The following is an 18329-nucleotide window of genomic DNA, read 5'->3' as shown; positions in this document are numbered from 1 at the left end:
TGTCCAACCTAGCCGAGTGACCGGCAGCACTTATATTGCCCTGGTTCCATTTCCTTTCCTACAAGCTAAAAGTTTGTAAAGATTCCGCCTACCAAACATAATACATTTAAATAAGTATTAATCAATTCCTCTTGTCATGGTTATAATCAAAGCATCTATAACTGCCAATTAATATTTTTGATAATCATAAAATAAGCATTCTCTCACTAAATTAACATAATTCTAACTCAAAGTAAGGATTAAGATAGACACAGAGGTATTTCACAGAGATGAAATATGGCTCCTGATAGGGCTTTTAAAACAAAAAGTTTATGAGACCCCTCCCCGTCCATTAGTACCCTTGAAAGACTTGCTTCTGGGACCTGAGTTTAGAGATCATGTCTGGGAAGCAGTGACCTACCTCGGCCGTGCTGCTGGAGCCTGCTGGATCTAGAGCTGGAGGGCTGTCACTGACTCATCTCCGTGTGGGCTCCAATTCACTTTGTGTTCGATGTTTTGGCAGTTTCCCCAATTCCTCACTCCATCTGTTGATACTATTGCAGCACTGACCATCTGATCACTACGTTAAATGCTCCTCCGTTAGGCTCCTTTGAACCAGAATTAATGCTCCATTGATCAGTTGTAGAAGATTATTATAAAAGGAATAAGTCCTTTTTCTGATTTTTTTCTTCCTTCTTTGATTATCTCCGAGAATCAGTATTCACCTCCATGAGACCACATTACCTCATGAGGTCAGATTTGAAGCTCATTATTTGAAATTAAAGTTTCCATACAGCAGCTTACCCATGTGGATGAAATGATATGAACTCTTCGGTTATCCATCCATCTATCCATCTATCCATTTATTCATTCAACAAACATTTATTTAGTGAGAGGCAGCAGAGCTAAGCCAACCATACATTCCAGCTGGCCCAGGACAACCCCAGCTTATTCCTACTGTTTGGTTATCATTATTATCTCAATCTCGTAAGTATCCCAGTTTGGACAATAAATTATGTGATATGGCAAGACAAGCACAGTGTTTAAGAACATCTTTAAAAGCATAGTGGTTAAGAACACATGGTTAAGAGAATGTCTGTGATCAAAGTCTGGTTTCGCCACTTAATAGCTGTGTGACCTTGGGCAAGTCCCTAATCTCACTATGTCTTATTTTATCCATCTGTAAAATGAGACTAACAATAGGACCTACATCCTGGAGTTATGGTGAGAATTAAAAGAGTTATTCCATATCACAAGCGCTGTGAAAGTGTCAGCTATTATCGTGTAAAAACACATCCAATTCCAACCTCACAGAGATGATGATCTAGCAAACTCATGATTTCATAAAGAAAGCTTCTCATTAACACAGATGCTGAAATGTTACTGTATAATACATTTCATAAATATTTTTAAACATTTTAAAATATTAGTTATCAAATTACAAAGGTGGTTTGATAGGTAACAGATATATAAATAGTTCATCCCAACTAAAAGTGGCTTGAAAAAATTAGTATTCTTAAAAAAAATGACGAAAACTTAAGGAATTGAATGATATTGATAAAATCTCATGCTAAAATCAATTAAATTAAAAAGAAAGTTATTCAAACCACTCCAGTAAACTATAATTGGCATACTGACAATACTGGCACCATCAACTCCAAAGTCATCGAACCTCCGAAAGAAATCTGTGTTGGTTATTTTTAATAATATGGCCTCGAAGTGGACCATTTGTCACCAAACATGATAGACTTACCTTTTCCATTTGTCGGCATCTCACATTGTAGATGGCAACTAAAGTCGAATCCAGTAAAAGAGGGATGGTTTGTATAGCAATGATTATGAGCTAAAGTGCTGGATTATTCACAATTCAACATTCAGGAAGCGTTCTGCTCCTTAGAGAATGTGACATATGGTCCACAGACTCTCCCTGTGTGTGAAGAGCACCCCCGTGATTCTTTTCCTAGGAGGTAACCACAGTAAATGCACTACAGACTCTGGCAGAAGGACTCATTCTAAAGGTGTTTAGATTTCACTCATTTTAGATTTCTTATTATACTTCTGAGTCTTCAACACATAGTGAATTTTAAACCCTTTTGTTTTACATAATTATACTCAATCATCATATTTAACAAGGCTTCATTTGTGACTTTAGCTGGGTTAATAATGTATTTTCTTTGTTAACAGTAAAGCAAATAATTAGAGACACATCATCTAACCTACTACCGTAAAAGCACTTAGGTACTAGGAGATCTAGCGTCTGATAAATGGTTCTAGAAGGCAAGAAATATATCCAAATGATGAAAAGGGACAAGAAATAGAGAGGTATGGGGACCTCCCGGCAGTCTAGTGGTTAAGGCTTCACCTTCCAATGCAGGGTGAGGGTTCGACCCCTGGTCAGGGAGCTAAGATCCCACATGCCTCGCGGCCAAAAAACCAAAACGTAAAACAGAAGCAATATTGTAACAAATTCAATAAAGACTTTAAAAATGGTCCATATCAAAAAAAACACTTTAAAAGAAAATAGAGGTAAAAACGTGTATACTTCAGAACACATAGAAATAAAAACTAGCACTATCTAAAATATAGTCTTAAATCTCCTCTGTGTACACAAAGTAAAATGAGTTTTATTATACCACTTAACTCAAATTTATCTTCCATTTCATTATACAGTAATTAAATGCTTATACTCAGTAATATAAGAAATGGTAATGAACCTCTTTGGAAAATTATATAGTTAAAGTGTTCCTAAATGTACAATAATTCTTCTCACCATCTCATTATTTTTCCCTTCACGTATGTCTCTTGTAATTATTTCAGTGATACTGAGTTCAGTGTGAGGAAATTTATGCCCAGAATAGGTGTTCACCATCCTTGTGGCTCTGCTATTACAATAGCAAGATGGAGATATTCTTCATCTTCCAGAACATCATGCTGGATGTCTTAGCTCTATAAATACTTTGCCTTGACATTCGCATTATACCTGAATCATGCCCTCATTTTCTATTTCCGCATTTCAGTGACCTTCCACATTAGGTACATGCTATTCAGAAATGCTCCTCCGTGGTCAGATCCTTTTCCCTTAAACAATTTAGTTTTAACAACGTTTAGCAAATCCCACCTCTCCAGCCTCCCTATAAGTCGATCAAGATTCCTTTCTGCTAATCTGCCCAAACAAGGCATAAAGTAAGAATACCTATTCGACCACGTAGCAAAAACTTTACTCCGACCGAAATGAAGGAAAATGCTTCTACTTTTATATATCACATCCTCACACTCATTTTCTGTTTTAAGGCAGTTTTCTGGATAAAATACTTATTTGCTTATTGATAGAAATATTAGAATCAGGACCCGTGAGGCTGTGACTGGGGGGATTAAAGCTGTATTCATAGAATCAATTTCTCCCCAGGAACTAAGTTAGAGGTTATAGGTGGTGATATCTGGAGGCCAGGCTATGTAAGAAGGAAGAAGAATTATGACTCTCTGAAGCAGTGGAGTTCCAGAGACCCTAGGAACTGAGGTCAAAGCCCTCAGGGCTGTTAACTCCATGGAAGAATTTAAGAGTTGAGTACGTATGAGGAAGAATCAAAACAGGGAGGCAGACGTATTTTCTTGGTGAGGAATTCTTTCCATAATCAACTTCTCATCCTGTATTTTTTTTGCATGGACTTGAGCTTTAAATATTTGAAACATATATAATTATTAGATCCTACTAATGCATGAGCTGAGGCAATGGTGGTTATAACAATCCCTACCAGTGCGTAAGGAAAGGCTCCATGGAGTGGCCCTGAAGGGTGGCCTGGCCCAGTTAGGCAGGTCTTCATCATTGAGCAGCGGCCTCACGTGAGAACGTTCTGTACTGCCTTCTGTTTCTGTTTCACCCCATTAATTGTGCTAAAGGAATGCACTTGACACCTAGGCTGGGTAATCTCATTTAGCCCCAGTGGCTGCAAAAGTACTAACGCCATTCATTGAGGCATTTCGAACTGAGCCAAATGCCACACTCCACAAATGCAATAGGCCTCCCTCCTTTCGTGATTATGGGCCCCCGAGGGAGTCTGTGTTCACACAGACCAAATGTGTCCCACCAAGGCAAGAGATCTGAAAAGGAATGTATTGCTCTATTACCCTTTCAATGCCAAGGCCTTCCCTTCTCAATCCTATTCCCCTGCTGTCTCCCGACTGGTTTCGGCTCTTTCACAAAAGAAAATTAAGAGCACAAATATAAACATCAAGTTACAACACGATTTCACAAAGTGCCAAAGTTAATTTGAGCATCTGAAAATTAAAAACGACGCAGTTGCTTCTGGACAACTATCCACGGTAACTCTGCGAGAAAGGGCCACAGAAAAATCCAGGTAGATCCTATCCAGGGCAGTGCTGGAAGCACTGATCTGTGGGAGAAAGAGGCGGGGAAAGGAACTTACTAACATACCGAGCAGAAAGTTCACGTATCTACTGGCTTCAGCAGCCTTGGCTGATGGACCATGTCTTACGAGGAATACAATCTAAAAGCACTGCTGTAGAGGATTTTGAAAAATTTTGTTTTGCTTTATTTTGATTGATTTGGTGTTCTTTGGTTTCCTGAAGCTGCCCCACCGTTTTCTGCCCATGACAAGAGACACCTAAGGCCCCAATCTTATCCATAATTCTTGGACACATTGCACCCTTGTTTTGTGATAACCCAGACTTCTCTCCCTCAAAAAGTTTTCTGGACTTAGGTTACGTAAATTGAATTGAACTTTCTGAAATGAAAGATCAAAGTCATTTCCTCTTACTTCTTTGTGGTGCTTCCTTAACCGTGAAAATTCTTAGCAGTACAGCCCCATTCAGTGTACGTGTGCTGGTGGAGAGGACGGAGTTAAGGAAGGGCTGACTGTCACCAACCACGAGGACCCCTGAATCTGCTCACCGTCCATAACTAAAGGAATGTGAACAGATATCCTGCACACGTGAGATAACCAAGATTCTGCATCTGAGCTTAGGTGTAGCAGGAGGTTCAATTGCCGTCCTCTCCTGTCACAAGTGTTTTGAGTTTTCCTTTCAATAATAATGACTGCCGTTTGCTCAGTACTAACTTCCTCCATATTAGACACTGTGCTGAATCCCTAGCAAATATTATTTCATTTGATGCTGACAAATAGTCCTACGAGATAGCTACTATCTTTATGCATATGCCAAAAAAATGATTTCGTGAAGACTTTTCTCAGAGAGAAACTTTAAACACACACACACCTTTTGTCAGTCTCTCTTTCCCTGTGTCACGATTCAGTAGTCCCGGTAGCAGTAGATAAGCAAAATCCATGTAGGATGTTTTACCAGTAGCCCCACCTAGAGGCAGGAGGATGAATAAACTAGAAAATATTTTGTCATGTTTTTTCCAGAAAGGCTCCATTTGATCTTGAACTTACTTTGTGTTAACATTTTATCATTTTTCATAGTAGATTTTTTGCAAGCTATAACAAAGCAAGAATGAAATGGGTCCACTAAAGATGTCAGTGAAACGATTACGGGGTTAAAACAAGAAGTGGGGCTGGTTCCCAGAACTGTCTGTTTAATCTCCAGTGAGTCACTAGACATATTCCTGATAAACTTCAGAATAACCACATCAACAAAGACTCTTAAGGCTGTCTGATTTTACCATTCCTGTAGAATTTTATCTAAAGAAAAGTTTCTTTCCCTGTCAGACTTCGTATTGTTTATACATCACAATCTCTCCAGTAAGGGCCCACGACCACTGCCGTCAACTGAAATATCTTCCTATTAATGTTTTTAATGGTAACCAATATTTAGCCCATGAAATGTTTGTTTGATCTACCATTGTTTAGATATTCACATTTACAATGAATCCTCTGAAGCCTCACCTCAGAGGACCAGCTGATCCCAAGGAACTACCCAGGAACTATGGATGTGTAATAATTTAGTCTTAAACCTGGATAGTTCAGTATTGGGTAAGACTGCTCTTAGCTGCATAATTGGAGGAGAAGGTGAATGTGGAAAGATGTTAATATATCCAGGGTCATTGACCCAGTTAGCACTTAAACACAGACCTGATGCCAAAGCGCATGCCAGTGCATTTTTCAAAACGTAGGCTGTGAACTGCCTGCATTACAATCACTAGGGCTGCTTATGAAAAATATAGCTTCCTGGGTCTTACCAAAGAACTGCAGAGTCAGAGTCTCGCGGGTGGATACCGGGCCTCGGCATAATTATCAAGCACCCCTCTGACTGTTAACATAAAGAACCGTATAGCCTCCTGATGCTGCAGGAGAATTACGGTGTGCAAAAATGTGTGGGACGTGCAGGAGTGGGGTACACAGGTTTCTGATGTTTCTGCTGTAATCACTGAGCAAGTACAGGGTTTCACAGGTGACCTGGGCGGCCTTGGCATATTCAAGATGGGGCCGGAAAAGGACTTTCTGTTGTCTGTGGCCATATGGAGATGGAGTTTGCACTGTTCCCAAAGTCTCCTAAGAGAATTTGGTGCATGGAAAAAAAAAAAGAGCAGAGGTGGGCATGGAATAAAATGAGAAAGTGGATTTAACAATTGGGGGAAAGTTGAAAGGCTCATTGCAGGGCCCAGCCTACAACTGATCAAAAACAATGAGGCAGGAAAAAGATGGGAACGTGCCCCAATCCTCACCTATTTTCCTCAGGCTTCCAAGGATGTTGCCATCAGGTGATTAATTACAGCATTCCCTGTTGCATAAATGCTTAGCAGCAACTTATGAAAACAAAAACTCTACCAGGAGGGTAAAATGCTTCTTCTTCTAGAACAATCTGTCCAAAAAACTCACAGCTGAAAATTCAGCTCACTACATTTCCCCACTCAGCACATTCTATAGAGAATTCTAAGGCACGCAGATGAGCAGGGAATTGACAACAGTGCTCAAGGCTAGAAGTACTATTCATTTGAAAAGAATGCTGTTTTGAATCAGTGGACCATTATTCCACCAGGTTTGTGTCTGGGTGATACTAAGATGGATATGTTTTTCTTCCCCAGTCTCAGGAGGCTCAGGTGCTGAAACAATTGGCAGAGAAGCGGGAACACGAGCGAGAGGTCCTCCAGAAGGCTTTGGAGGAGAACAACAACTTCAGCAAAATGGCAGAGGAGAAGCTGATCCTGAAGATGGAACAAATTAAGGAAAACCGTGAGGCTAATCTAGCTGCTATTATTGAACGTCTGCAGGAAAAGGTAATCATAACAGAGTCCTGAGCAGATGCACACATTCGTATGCAACACGGCCAGATGAACTCTCAAATGCCCAGGCACCAGAGACTTAATCAATCTCTGCTGCGGGTGCATAAGGCACCTAACCCCATGGGCAGGGTTTCCCGGGGTAGCATGGCCTTAGTGGACACTGCAATATGGTTGAAGAATGAGAGTAGGACTTAAAGCTGGAATTCTGTCAGATTTTTCCAATGGTGAATAGTTTGAGGGAGGCTGATTCCTGCTTTTCAAATGTATAACAGACTTCGGTACAAATCTTAGGAACCCATCTACTGGAAAAATATTAAATTGGAAATATTAACTATTTCATACAATCAGTAATAAAAGACAATATATAGTAAAATAATAAATTTAATATTTAGTCTAATAATTAATATATAATAAATATGTAAAAGTTTTGTCAAAATATATTTGGACATATTTCCATACATTTGGAAAAACATTTGTCAGAAAAGGACAGAATATTTATGAACAGCGGAAAACCCATTCTCTCCATGTAGGAAAATCTACACTAAAAGCTAGTAGGGGAACTTCATTTACTCAGTTTTCTGGTGCCTTCAATTTCCTGGTGCCTTTCTTCTCACCAACCTGAACATATAACTATTCCCATCAGTCAGGATGAACAGCCCCGGAAATCCTCTAGAAATTATTCTCTCAGAACCACTGTATCTTTTACTCAGGATAATTGTGAATCAACCTTCATCTCTCATCCTAGGCCCTAAAAAAATGAAAGCAAATGGCATTGCTAGGAATGGGGCATGCTGATTTTATTCCAGGATTGGCAATTAGACCTTTAATATCCAGTGCAAGATTTATATCAATCCAAGTGGTGGGGTGAATTGGGAGATTGGGATTCACATATGTACACTGATATGTATAAAATAGATAACTAATAAGAACCTGCTTATAAATAAAATAAAATTTAAAAAAAATAAAATTAAATTAAAAAAAGACATATCAATCCAAGGCTATCCAGGAGCATTACTGTTTTTTAAAATTACACATAGTCAAACACACAGCAGATCCTTCTTGATTTCAGTTGTAAAATAGTTCATAAAATTTGCATATTTAACTATTATTTCCAGAAGTGCTGGATTTTAATGGGCAATTTATTTCTCTCTCTGTATTTTTCTTCACCCACCCCTCTGGCCAGCTCCTTTTTTTCTCTTCTCACTCTCACCCAGAATTGGTCTCCTCCCTCCATGCATACATACTTGCATACACACTTGCATGTCTGCATACATGCGTACATACGTACATACATGCGTACATACGTACATACATGCATACATACAGTTTGTCCTGGAAATAATCAACCTGTGGAATGCTTAATATTCCTGGCATCAAGCTGCAGACTCTCCAGGGGTGGGACCCAGGCATCCATATATTTTTTTTAACTCTCCAGATGATTCCAGTATGCAGTCAGGTTTGAGAACTAGCGGTTTGTAGCTTTTTCTGATGTAAATCTCAACTGACAGCATTTTATCCTGTGCTGAGTGATGCAGCCCACATCATTTCTAGGGCCACATTTTCCCTGGTATTCCATAGCTAAAGAGACACTTTTCAAATCTAATAGAATCTTTGACCAGTGACAGCCAAGATCTGTTATCTTCTCAGTAAAGTGGAGATACTCCTTAGAGCATACTAACTTTACTTCCATTTGATGTATTTTAAGAACATTGTAGATTTTTTGTTGACATATGGTATATGTGTTTGTATGTACTAAAACTACTATGCTTCTTCCTAAAATAAGACAAAGTTAGTTTTTTATTGTGACTTTTTCTGAATGAAATTACTGCAATGAAGTTAGAAATTAAAAAGAGGATCAATAATAATAATTACGCTGAAAGTGCATGAAACTGCCGATATAAGCTTTTCTGGAATCTCCCACGTCAAAAGGTGATTATTACTGAAATGACATCTATTAGTGAGATAGTCATCAGGCGACCACACTAAGTGCCCACCATTTTGACAGCCCTCACTGGCCCTACCGATTAGCCAAGAGATGTGATACAATTCCACGTGAGCTTTTGCAGCAATCTGCCTACCACCCAGCCCTCAGTCCCCCTCCTTCTCAGTTAATCGAACTGAGCATTTGAGCAGAGCATGTCCCTCGATGGTGGCTACGATGGTATCCTCAGTGTCATTCACTGATGAATTCCCACAGACCTGTCAGAGTCCCAGCCATGTTAGCACAAAGCCTTTAGATAAGACTGAAAGCCTAAAGCAAAATCAATCCCAGTTGCACTTTAGAACTTACTGAAGAGCTCTTTAAAATGAGAGCTTCTGATGTAGCTGTCTGGGGCGGAACCCAGAGATCAGCATTTTTAAAGCTTACCCATAAGCACTCATATTTAGCCAGGGTTGAAAAGCACTGAGCTAAAGCCTTCTTAAATATGTTCTGTTATGTTGTCATAAATGATATTTAAATCTTTTTGATTTTTTGTTCCGTAAACATGTTCTTTCTTCCTTCAACAATAATGTTACACTCTTTTTTTTAACATATATTACTATTCATTTCTTGAATAAATGAGCACCTATAAAAATATAAAAACACTAACATGTGAGTAGTATGTGGGCAGGTACTGTGTCTATATTGTTCACCACTGAACACACAGTGCCTAGAATGTGGAAGAACTCAACAAATATTTTTGAATACATACATACATACATACATACGTACATACATAATTCAGCTCATGATCTCTCTTTTCTCTCTATTCTATTCCCAGGATTCCTCATGCCTCTCACAATTTCTACTATCTCCTATATGAGAACATATCCTATGATTATTAGTTTATTAATCATTCATTTATTATTAATGATAATAAATGTAGTTGTAATGATGATGATACATTTACTGAACACATGACACATATTAGCTTTGTGCTCAGTACAATTTTGAATGTTACACTGTTTTTAAATTTCCGTTTCTGTTTCCTTAGCACTTCATCTCAACACTCCAACTTATCATATAGAAAAGAATCAAATGAAGAGGGTGTGAGCAAAAAGATGCCTGTGCCACAAAGACCTGCATTAGTCTGACCTGTTTCAGTCACTCAAATTGAGTGACATGAATAGTCATGCTCAGGGCTCAAAATTGTAGTCTATGACTACACTGCGGATTATGACTGACCCTGCAGTAAAATTAAAAATGTTCTTATTCTTGGAGTTTCTATTTCTAAAAAATAGAAAAAGACAGACAGAGAGAGAGGCAACACCTATTCTCGCCATACAGAAAGGATAAGAGACACGTTCTCCTTCCCCCACGTGTGCTTCTTCCCCTAACCCACTAGACAGTATCCCACAGAAAATCCACCACCTGACCCATTTGGAGCCCTGGGTTGTAGCAGCTCTCTTGTCAAACCCAACCAGGAACTGTAGTGAACAGCTAGTTTTGAAAAATCAGTTAAAGCATGTATAATCATTTTGACCATAGATACATTCATTAAACATATAACTTTAACATCAAACATTTAAATGTACTTCTAATTACACCCTTTGAATGTGGACCAGGACCTGTCTGAGAAGTGGATCAGTAAATTGGAGTTCCATGTCCTTCTTTTTCCTTGTGTTAGCCACACCTATATCACATTAGCTGTGATTTACAGTTTCCTTTTTTTTTAATTGCATGAGGGCTAAAGACATAGGCAAAATAATCTGGATATAGAAAGGATAAAAAATGTTTTTTCTTCAGGGAGTAACATTCTGTGATTCTTTTTCTAAGAGATGATTTTGATGATATATAACTCTTTAGATAGAGATTTCAACCATTATCAATTTCCGTCTGTTGTAACCTTTCATGCTTCTCATGTGACTTTTTTTCTTTATCATTCTGATTCACGAATGCTATTTGTGTAACTATTTCCTATGGAATATGTCTGATAAATGAAAAATGAAAGGGAAAAGAGGATTAAACTAGCTTTCACTGATTTCTCACTGTAGGCCAGGCATTTGACACGTGCTATGGAATTTAATCCAAGTTACAGCCCTAGAAGGAAATACTGTTATCATCCCCATTTTGCATCTAAGGAACCTGGTCCTTAGAGAGGTTAAGCCGTTTGGCCAAGATCACAAAGCTAAGCAGATCGCAGAGTCTCGGTTTGAACCCATGTCTTTTTGACTCCAAACTTTTATTCTAAGCTAAAGCTGTAACTTTGGCCATCCTAAAACACTGCACAGTAAGCAGACTTGGCAGCGGCATTGGATGTTGATATGCTCCCATGACCAATGTCATCTTCATGTATGAAAATGTGCTTTGCGGCACTCCTGACTCACTCCTGACCCCTCTTTTGCATTGCAAGCTCATAGCTATTAGTAAAAAGAAGGAGTCTGATGATGTTGAATCTCATCTTGCATTTAAATACTCATATAATAGGATTTCATGGATTGGAATTGATACCCTAAGTCATCTAGTTCAAGTCTTTTGTTTAGATTTGATACCTAGTGAGGTGAAGGGGATATTGAAAGGTAAAGTAAAAGAAAGACCTCATATTTCTTCGCTTCCAGTACAGAAATCTCTCTAATCACATTTTCTCCAAGAATCAGAATTTTTTCCTAAAACCATCTCTTACACATTTTTGCATATCAAAAGAATAGTTGCATACAAGCGCTTAAGCACTATTATATTGATGGGAGCAAGGGGGTAAGTTGTAGAGAACATTGTAAATTTAGATCTGCTTCACTCTGTCTAACCCAGCGTGTCTGACAGTGCCTGGCAAATATTAGAAGCTCAATAATGAAATGAATATTATCAAAGAATAGACTTGACCTTTTGATGCACTTTCTCAGAGCATCACAACTTCCTCAGTAACCTCTTACTCAAGGTCTGACAATTGCCAACATTTTGCTGATTAAAAAAAAAAAAAACAGACTATGTTGAAAATTACACGCCCCCTGCCTATCTGCCTTTGATTCTCCCACATTTTTATACGAAATCACATTACAATTTTGAGTATATATTTGATGATTTGAATGTAAGGTTTTCAAATAATAGATTTACTAGCATGCCTGAAAATAAACAATATTTTTCCCAGAAGCTCAGCATTTATTTAAATTTCCTTTTTTTTTTCATGTTATCTCAAGCTCACAGATTATATTTCTTCTTTCCTGTGGCAAAATCCATTTCTTTGCAACTAATTTTGAGCTGAATAAGAAGTGTGCTCCAAAGTAGCCTAATAGTACTGATTATAATCTTTCCTGTTATATTACACATTTGAGTTTATATGAATCTTTAGACCTGAGGCTGGTTTTCTTTCCTAACATAGTGATGGTCTGGGCTTTCTCTCAATTTTTGTCAGAGCTCAGGTCTTACTAATTAGTTTCTGCATGAGAAAAAGATTTTATGGCATCTTTTTCCTCACCATAGCAGAACAAAAAGAAAGAAGAGTCAGCTGCATTCATGCTAGTTCCCCTGTGACATTTCCAGACAGGACATGATTTCTCTATACATGTTTTTTCCCTCTTCTCTTCATGGCTTTTGAATACAGACAAAAAACTCATTTAAACCAATTAAATAAAATTGCTTTTAAACTCTTTCTCTAGAATCAACTTCCTGTTTACTCTAACTCTGTATCTTTGAAGGAAACGTAGGGCTGTACATGCCTTCCTCTCCCAGAACCTACATTTGAAAAGACACATTTTTCCATACAACTATAAAATTTTCTCCTCACGTTCACATTGAGGCTACATAGCAGTGGTTGAATGGGGGCTGTATAGCCAGGCTCCCTGGGTTGGAGTCTCAGCTCTGCTGCTTCTTAATTTTGTGATCTTGGGCAAGTGACTTAGCCTTTCTGTGCCTCAGTTTCTTCATCTGTAAAATGGGCACCAGAATAGAGCCTCCATCACAGGATTGTTTCGAGGATCAAGGGAATGAATACAGGTAAAATCTGTACCTATGCAGAACTGGTACATATTAAGTGCCTAATAAATGCTTAGTATTATAAGGAACCTATAAGCAGAGACTACTTGAGATTAATAGAGCTTCATGATAAGATTTACTTTATAGCTGGTCAAGATCATTGCCTCTGAACTAAAGGAATCTATAGAGCAGCAGTCCCCAACATTTTGTCACCAGGGACTGGTTTCGTGGAAGACAATTTTTCCACAGACCCAGGGCGGGGGCTGGAGAATGGTTTGGGGATGATTCGAGTGCATTACATTTATTGTGCACTTTATTTCTATTATTATTACCTTGTAATATATAATGAAATAATTATACAACTCACCATAATGCAGAATCAGTGGGAGCCCTGAACTTGTTTTCCTACAACTAGATGGTTCCATCTGGGGGTGATGGGAGACAGAGACACCCGAAGTGTGTTGCTTATGTCCAGTCTACTCTGTAAGATGCAGCTTAACTGTCACTTGCCACTCACTCATAGGGTTTTGATATGAGTCTGCAAGCAGTTGATTTATTATGGTCTCTGCAGTCAAACCTCTCTGCTAACGATAATCTGTATTTGCAGTAGCTGCCGAGCGCTAGCATCACTGCCTCAGCTCCACCTCATATCATCAGGCGTTAGATTCTCATACGGAGCGCACAACCTAGATCCCTCGCATGCGCAGTTCACAGTAGGGTTCGCGCTCCTATGAGAATCTAATGCCGCCGCTGATACGACAGAAGGCAGAGCTCAGGCGGTAACTCAAGCCATGGGGAGCGGCTGTAAATACAGATGAAGCTTCGCTCGCTCTCTCACTGCTCGCTTCCTGCTGTGCAGCCCGGTTCCTAACAGGCCACGGACCAGTACCTGTCTGTGGCCTGGGGGTTGGGGACCCCTGCTATAGAGCCACAAGAAATTTCTGGAGCTTCAGGGGAGTAAAATAGCAATATAAATAATATTCTAAATAGAAAAATAAATAATACTAATAACAATTAATATTTTAAAAATTCAGTTTCAATTGAACACCCACGTATTTATCACCTATGATAGGCAAGACCCTGTGCTTATAGTCATCCAAGGCAGAACTGTGCACTAAAAATAGAATTCCACCTTTCCTATCAGCTCCCTTCTCAGAGAGTTTAGTTCCCAAATCAAGTTTAGTGCCCCAGATCCTCACGTAAATAAACATCTATTGATCATGCACTATGTGCAAGAGAACCTGCTGGGCCCTGCAAGTGCAACAAAAGTGAGAAAATGCAGCCCTGGCCCTCAGCGAGCTTCTAAGTAAGCATCTGCCTAAGAGAGCTGATGAGATAAGAACAGAAATGACCAAAGCACAAGTTAGAATAAAACGGCTGCCACATAAAAAGGGAAGATTAATGCAGGTTTTCAAATGGAAAGTGAGATCGTTTTCAGTCTCATGAAAGTCTTCACGGAGAAAGAGACAACCACTACAGGGATTAAAGAGTCTGTTTACTATCCTGGTGGTTGGAACTGGAAGACTTGGAATCTCCAGCATTGAAAAGTGCATGAAAAGATAATTCCGGGGCTTCCCTGGTGGCGCAGTGGTTAAGAGTCCGCCTGCCGATGCAGGGGACACGGGTTCGTGCCTCGGTCCGGGAAGATCCCACATGCCGCGGAGCGGCTGTGCCCGTGAGCCATGGCCGCTGAGCCTGTGCGTCCAGAGCCTGTGCTCCGCAACGGGAGAGGCCACAACAGTGAGAGGCCCGCGTACCGCAAAAAAAAAAAAAAAAAAGACAATTCCGTTAAACCGAGAAATCAAGCAGGCGTAGGAGAAGGGTGGAGGCTAAGACTGGAGAGGTCATTTGGACTCAAGTTTTGAAAGCCCTTGACTAAGGGGTTAAGAATTTAGGAAGTATACAACAAGTCTTGTTCCTGCATCTCATCCTCCCAAAATGTCCACTGGCAACTATAAAGCCCTTAAAATGTTAGGGAAAAGGAAAAACACCGTTCAAAATTATAGAGAAGACAGGATGATATTGTATTGCTATTCTCTGGATTTATACAGTAGTCCTAATAGTCGAAATTCTCTTAATCAAAAAATTTTTAAAAATTTTTAACTTCTCTTAATCATATGATCTTTTGTTCATCGTTTTAATCGAATACAGTGATACAAGTTTTTTAGACACTATTAGTCTTCTATGATCTTCTGTAATGTGACCCTTATTGGGTTCCACGTTTTCCTTTCTTTGAAATGAGAACATTTCCTAAAGGTAGACGCTAAAGGGGGTTACTTCCAGTCAAGCGCATAGTAGCCAAATTAGTGGGCGGGGCCTCCTAATTCTCTGTGGACCAGGCGAGGCTCCTGATGTCTCGTCTCCCTTCGGTGTTTTTCAGGAGAGGCATGCTGCGGAGGTGCGCAGGAACAAGGAACTCCAGGTCGAACTGTCTGGCTGAAGCGACGGAGGGTATGGCACGCCCCACCATTAGTAAATCCCCCTGCCTATATTATAATGGATCATGCGATATCAGTATGGGAAATGTATGACATGGTTTAAAAAGAACTCATTATAAAAAACAAAAAACAGAATCAAAAATAAAAAAAAAATCAATGCGGTCTCTTTGCAGAATGTTTTGCTTGATGTTTAAAAAATACCTTGGATCTTATTTTGTAAATACTTACATTTTTGTTAAAAAATACAAGTATTGCATTATGCAAGTTATTTCATAATCTTACATGTCCTGTAACAGGCTTTTGATGTTGTGTCTTTCCACTCAAATGAATTTGCTAGGTCTGTTCTTTTTGAAGCTCCCCATGTCTGACTCCATTCCCTGCCCTTTTCATTCCAACAGAAAAATGAGGTCAATAGACAGTCTTTGGTGCTAGAAACCCACCATTGCCTACTGACCTAGACAGCTTGGTAATCTCTGAACTTGACTGAGACCATACCTAGATCACAGGTATTACAACTCCACACAAATCACCACATTTGTCCGCTCATAATCTACTGACTGCCTAAGAACTACAAAACCAGGCTAAGAAAAACCACTACTCGTAGCATTTACTTCTGCTTCTACTGGATTATGTGCTACAAATGTGCTTTGGCTTTAGAAAGGGATGGACGAAAAAGACAGATCTGAGATCAATCTGGGTAGAAGCAAAAAGCTGAACCTTTTAAAGTGCTGAACACAGATCCTAACCCAGATGGTTCAAGCAGCCGTGAAATCGCTTTTCATGAAGTGGGCTTATTCTCTAGTTTAAGTTCTTTTGATGGAATGAATTAATGTGTCAGGTGGCTTATTTGTGGATGCCATGATTGATGATGTTCATTTTAAGCTCTTACCTATAGTACAAGTACATGATGCTACTGAATATTTTTCCACTTGGAAACTGTGAGCTGATTGTTGCATTCAAACACACACGCAAACAAAATCAAAAACACTGCGGACTTTCACTTAAGCTGGTCTTTCTTCCCCAGTGTGAGGCAATCCTGCCTATTTAAAAAAATATTTATATATATTACTCCATCTATGAGGGCTGACGCAGTCAAGGGGGCTAAGCAGGGCGTTTGTGCCAACTGAGAGAATCAACAGATACCCACCATAAGTACCTATCGCAGTTTTGAAGTCGTTTCTCCCCCAACTCCCAACTCCCGAAGGTTGCTGCCTGCATATTTACTCTTCATTAGTGCTATTTTCCTGTATGTCATTGTGAGCAAGCTGTGATTAATAAAGAATTGGAGTTCTGTGAACTAATACAGGTTTGGTCTGTTCTCTTGCCCCTCCGTGTGTCAGACCCTGGAGTTCAGATTTTAAAAGGGTGGCCGTTGCCTTAGGCAATCTCAGAAGCAAAGACAGTAATTAGAGTTTGAAGGAAACCAGGGCCCTGCTGATTCACTTCCCTTCTGGAGCAGCAGGAAGCATCACTTTTCTCTCTCCCTCTGACAGTCCAACACAGCAGGAGAGGGCTTCAATCTGTTCCCCTTAAAAAACATTCAAAATTGAAGGAGATACCACAGGTTTAGACTGATGATTCTGCAGGAGAGAGCCCTTCTCAAAGAGCTTGGAAGCTTTCTGGCACCGCCTCACGTTCTCCCACGCGGCCACAGGACACCTTCCCCAGCCTGTTAAAATGTGATTTCCCTGCCATACTGCCGAATTTTGCACTGCCAATAAACACACTGCACACACGGACACAGCGGGGGCGTGTCAATGACCCAGATGGATACTGCAGGACCAAAGGAACCACATCCAGTTTTAGCAGAAAATCATAAATAACTGAAACCACACAGACTTACGAATAAACAAACGGAGCTATTGTCCATAGGAGTGCTAACACGCCAAGTTTAAGGTGGAGGCCACCTGGTCCCTATCTTGAATATCCTTTATTTGTGGCATCTAACACTGCAACCATTGATACACATCCTTAAAAACATGAATTCCATGATCTTCCTTTCAGAAGTCAATCAGAGCTTCTGATTAGCATAAAATAAACTATACTTTCACACTGATTTTTATGTTGCTTAATTCAGTAAACATTACTTGAAGGGCTTCCACTGGGCCAGAACCTGTGATTAAGCCCTGGATTTCCTCAGGATTACGTTTAAATTGCGTATATGACTTTGAAATGTTCTTTAAAGAAAACTCACATAATCCCATGGATTTGAAGATTCACCCTCCTCTCATCTCTTCTGCTCTCAAAAATGTGTGAAACAGTGGAGGACTGATAAATGTTATTCCCCTCCCTGAATCAAGCACCAGACTTTACAACACTTGCACTGATAGCCGTACTCTAACTCTCCCATCAGCCCTCCCACTGAGGGAGAGAATGAGAAGGGAGACACGGCACCCTTGACTTCAGCAAGCAATCACCTCTTGCATTCCCAGGCTGGACAGGACAACGGTCCTTGACTTCTAATCAGGCAATTTGCTGAAAACTGCTAAGGCAAACACAGAGCCTAAAGCAAAACTGACATCCTCAAGCTCCCCCAAATTATCCAGGTCATCTTAGATTCCCCTCTGTCCCCACTGCCCACCTCCGAGTGACCATCAAACAGCACTGATTTGACTTCCAAGTTGCCCCTCATTCCTTGCTTTTCTGCTTTCATAACCACTGCCCTAATTTGGATGCTATCAGACTCTCACAGGAGCCAACTGAGAAGTCTCTTCCGTGCCAGTCTACAGTCTCCTCTACACACTGATCGGGTCCCTCCCACATTCTACTACTACCTCCCCTTTACCAGCAGAATAAAATCTGCACGTCTTTACATGACATTAAA

The 18329-nt window shown here is 39.8% G+C and overlaps 1 protein-coding gene across 1 annotated transcript in view; it reads left to right on the top strand.

The window, feature by feature from the left end:
* STMN2 (stathmin 2) overlaps positions 1-16800 on the top strand; it is a 52059-nt gene extending 35259 nt beyond the window's left edge. Inside the window, exons 4-5 of the mRNA XM_082674470.1 lie at positions 6980-7171; positions 15448-16800. Of these exons, the coding sequence (XP_082530596.1) occupies positions 6980-7171; positions 15448-15507 (252 nt within the window). The 3' untranslated portion in view covers positions 15508-16800. The remainder of the gene's footprint in view (positions 1-6979; positions 7172-15447) is intronic.
* The last annotated feature ends 1529 nt before the right edge of the window (positions 16801-18329 follow it).

This window comes from Grampus griseus, assembly GCF_964374135.1.
Source record: "Grampus griseus genome assembly, chromosome: 17".
Classification (NCBI taxonomy): domain Eukaryota; kingdom Metazoa; phylum Chordata; class Mammalia; order Artiodactyla; family Delphinidae; genus Grampus; species Grampus griseus.
Note: the sequence above shows the minus strand (reverse complement) of the source record. Positions and strands in the feature narration are given on the sequence as shown.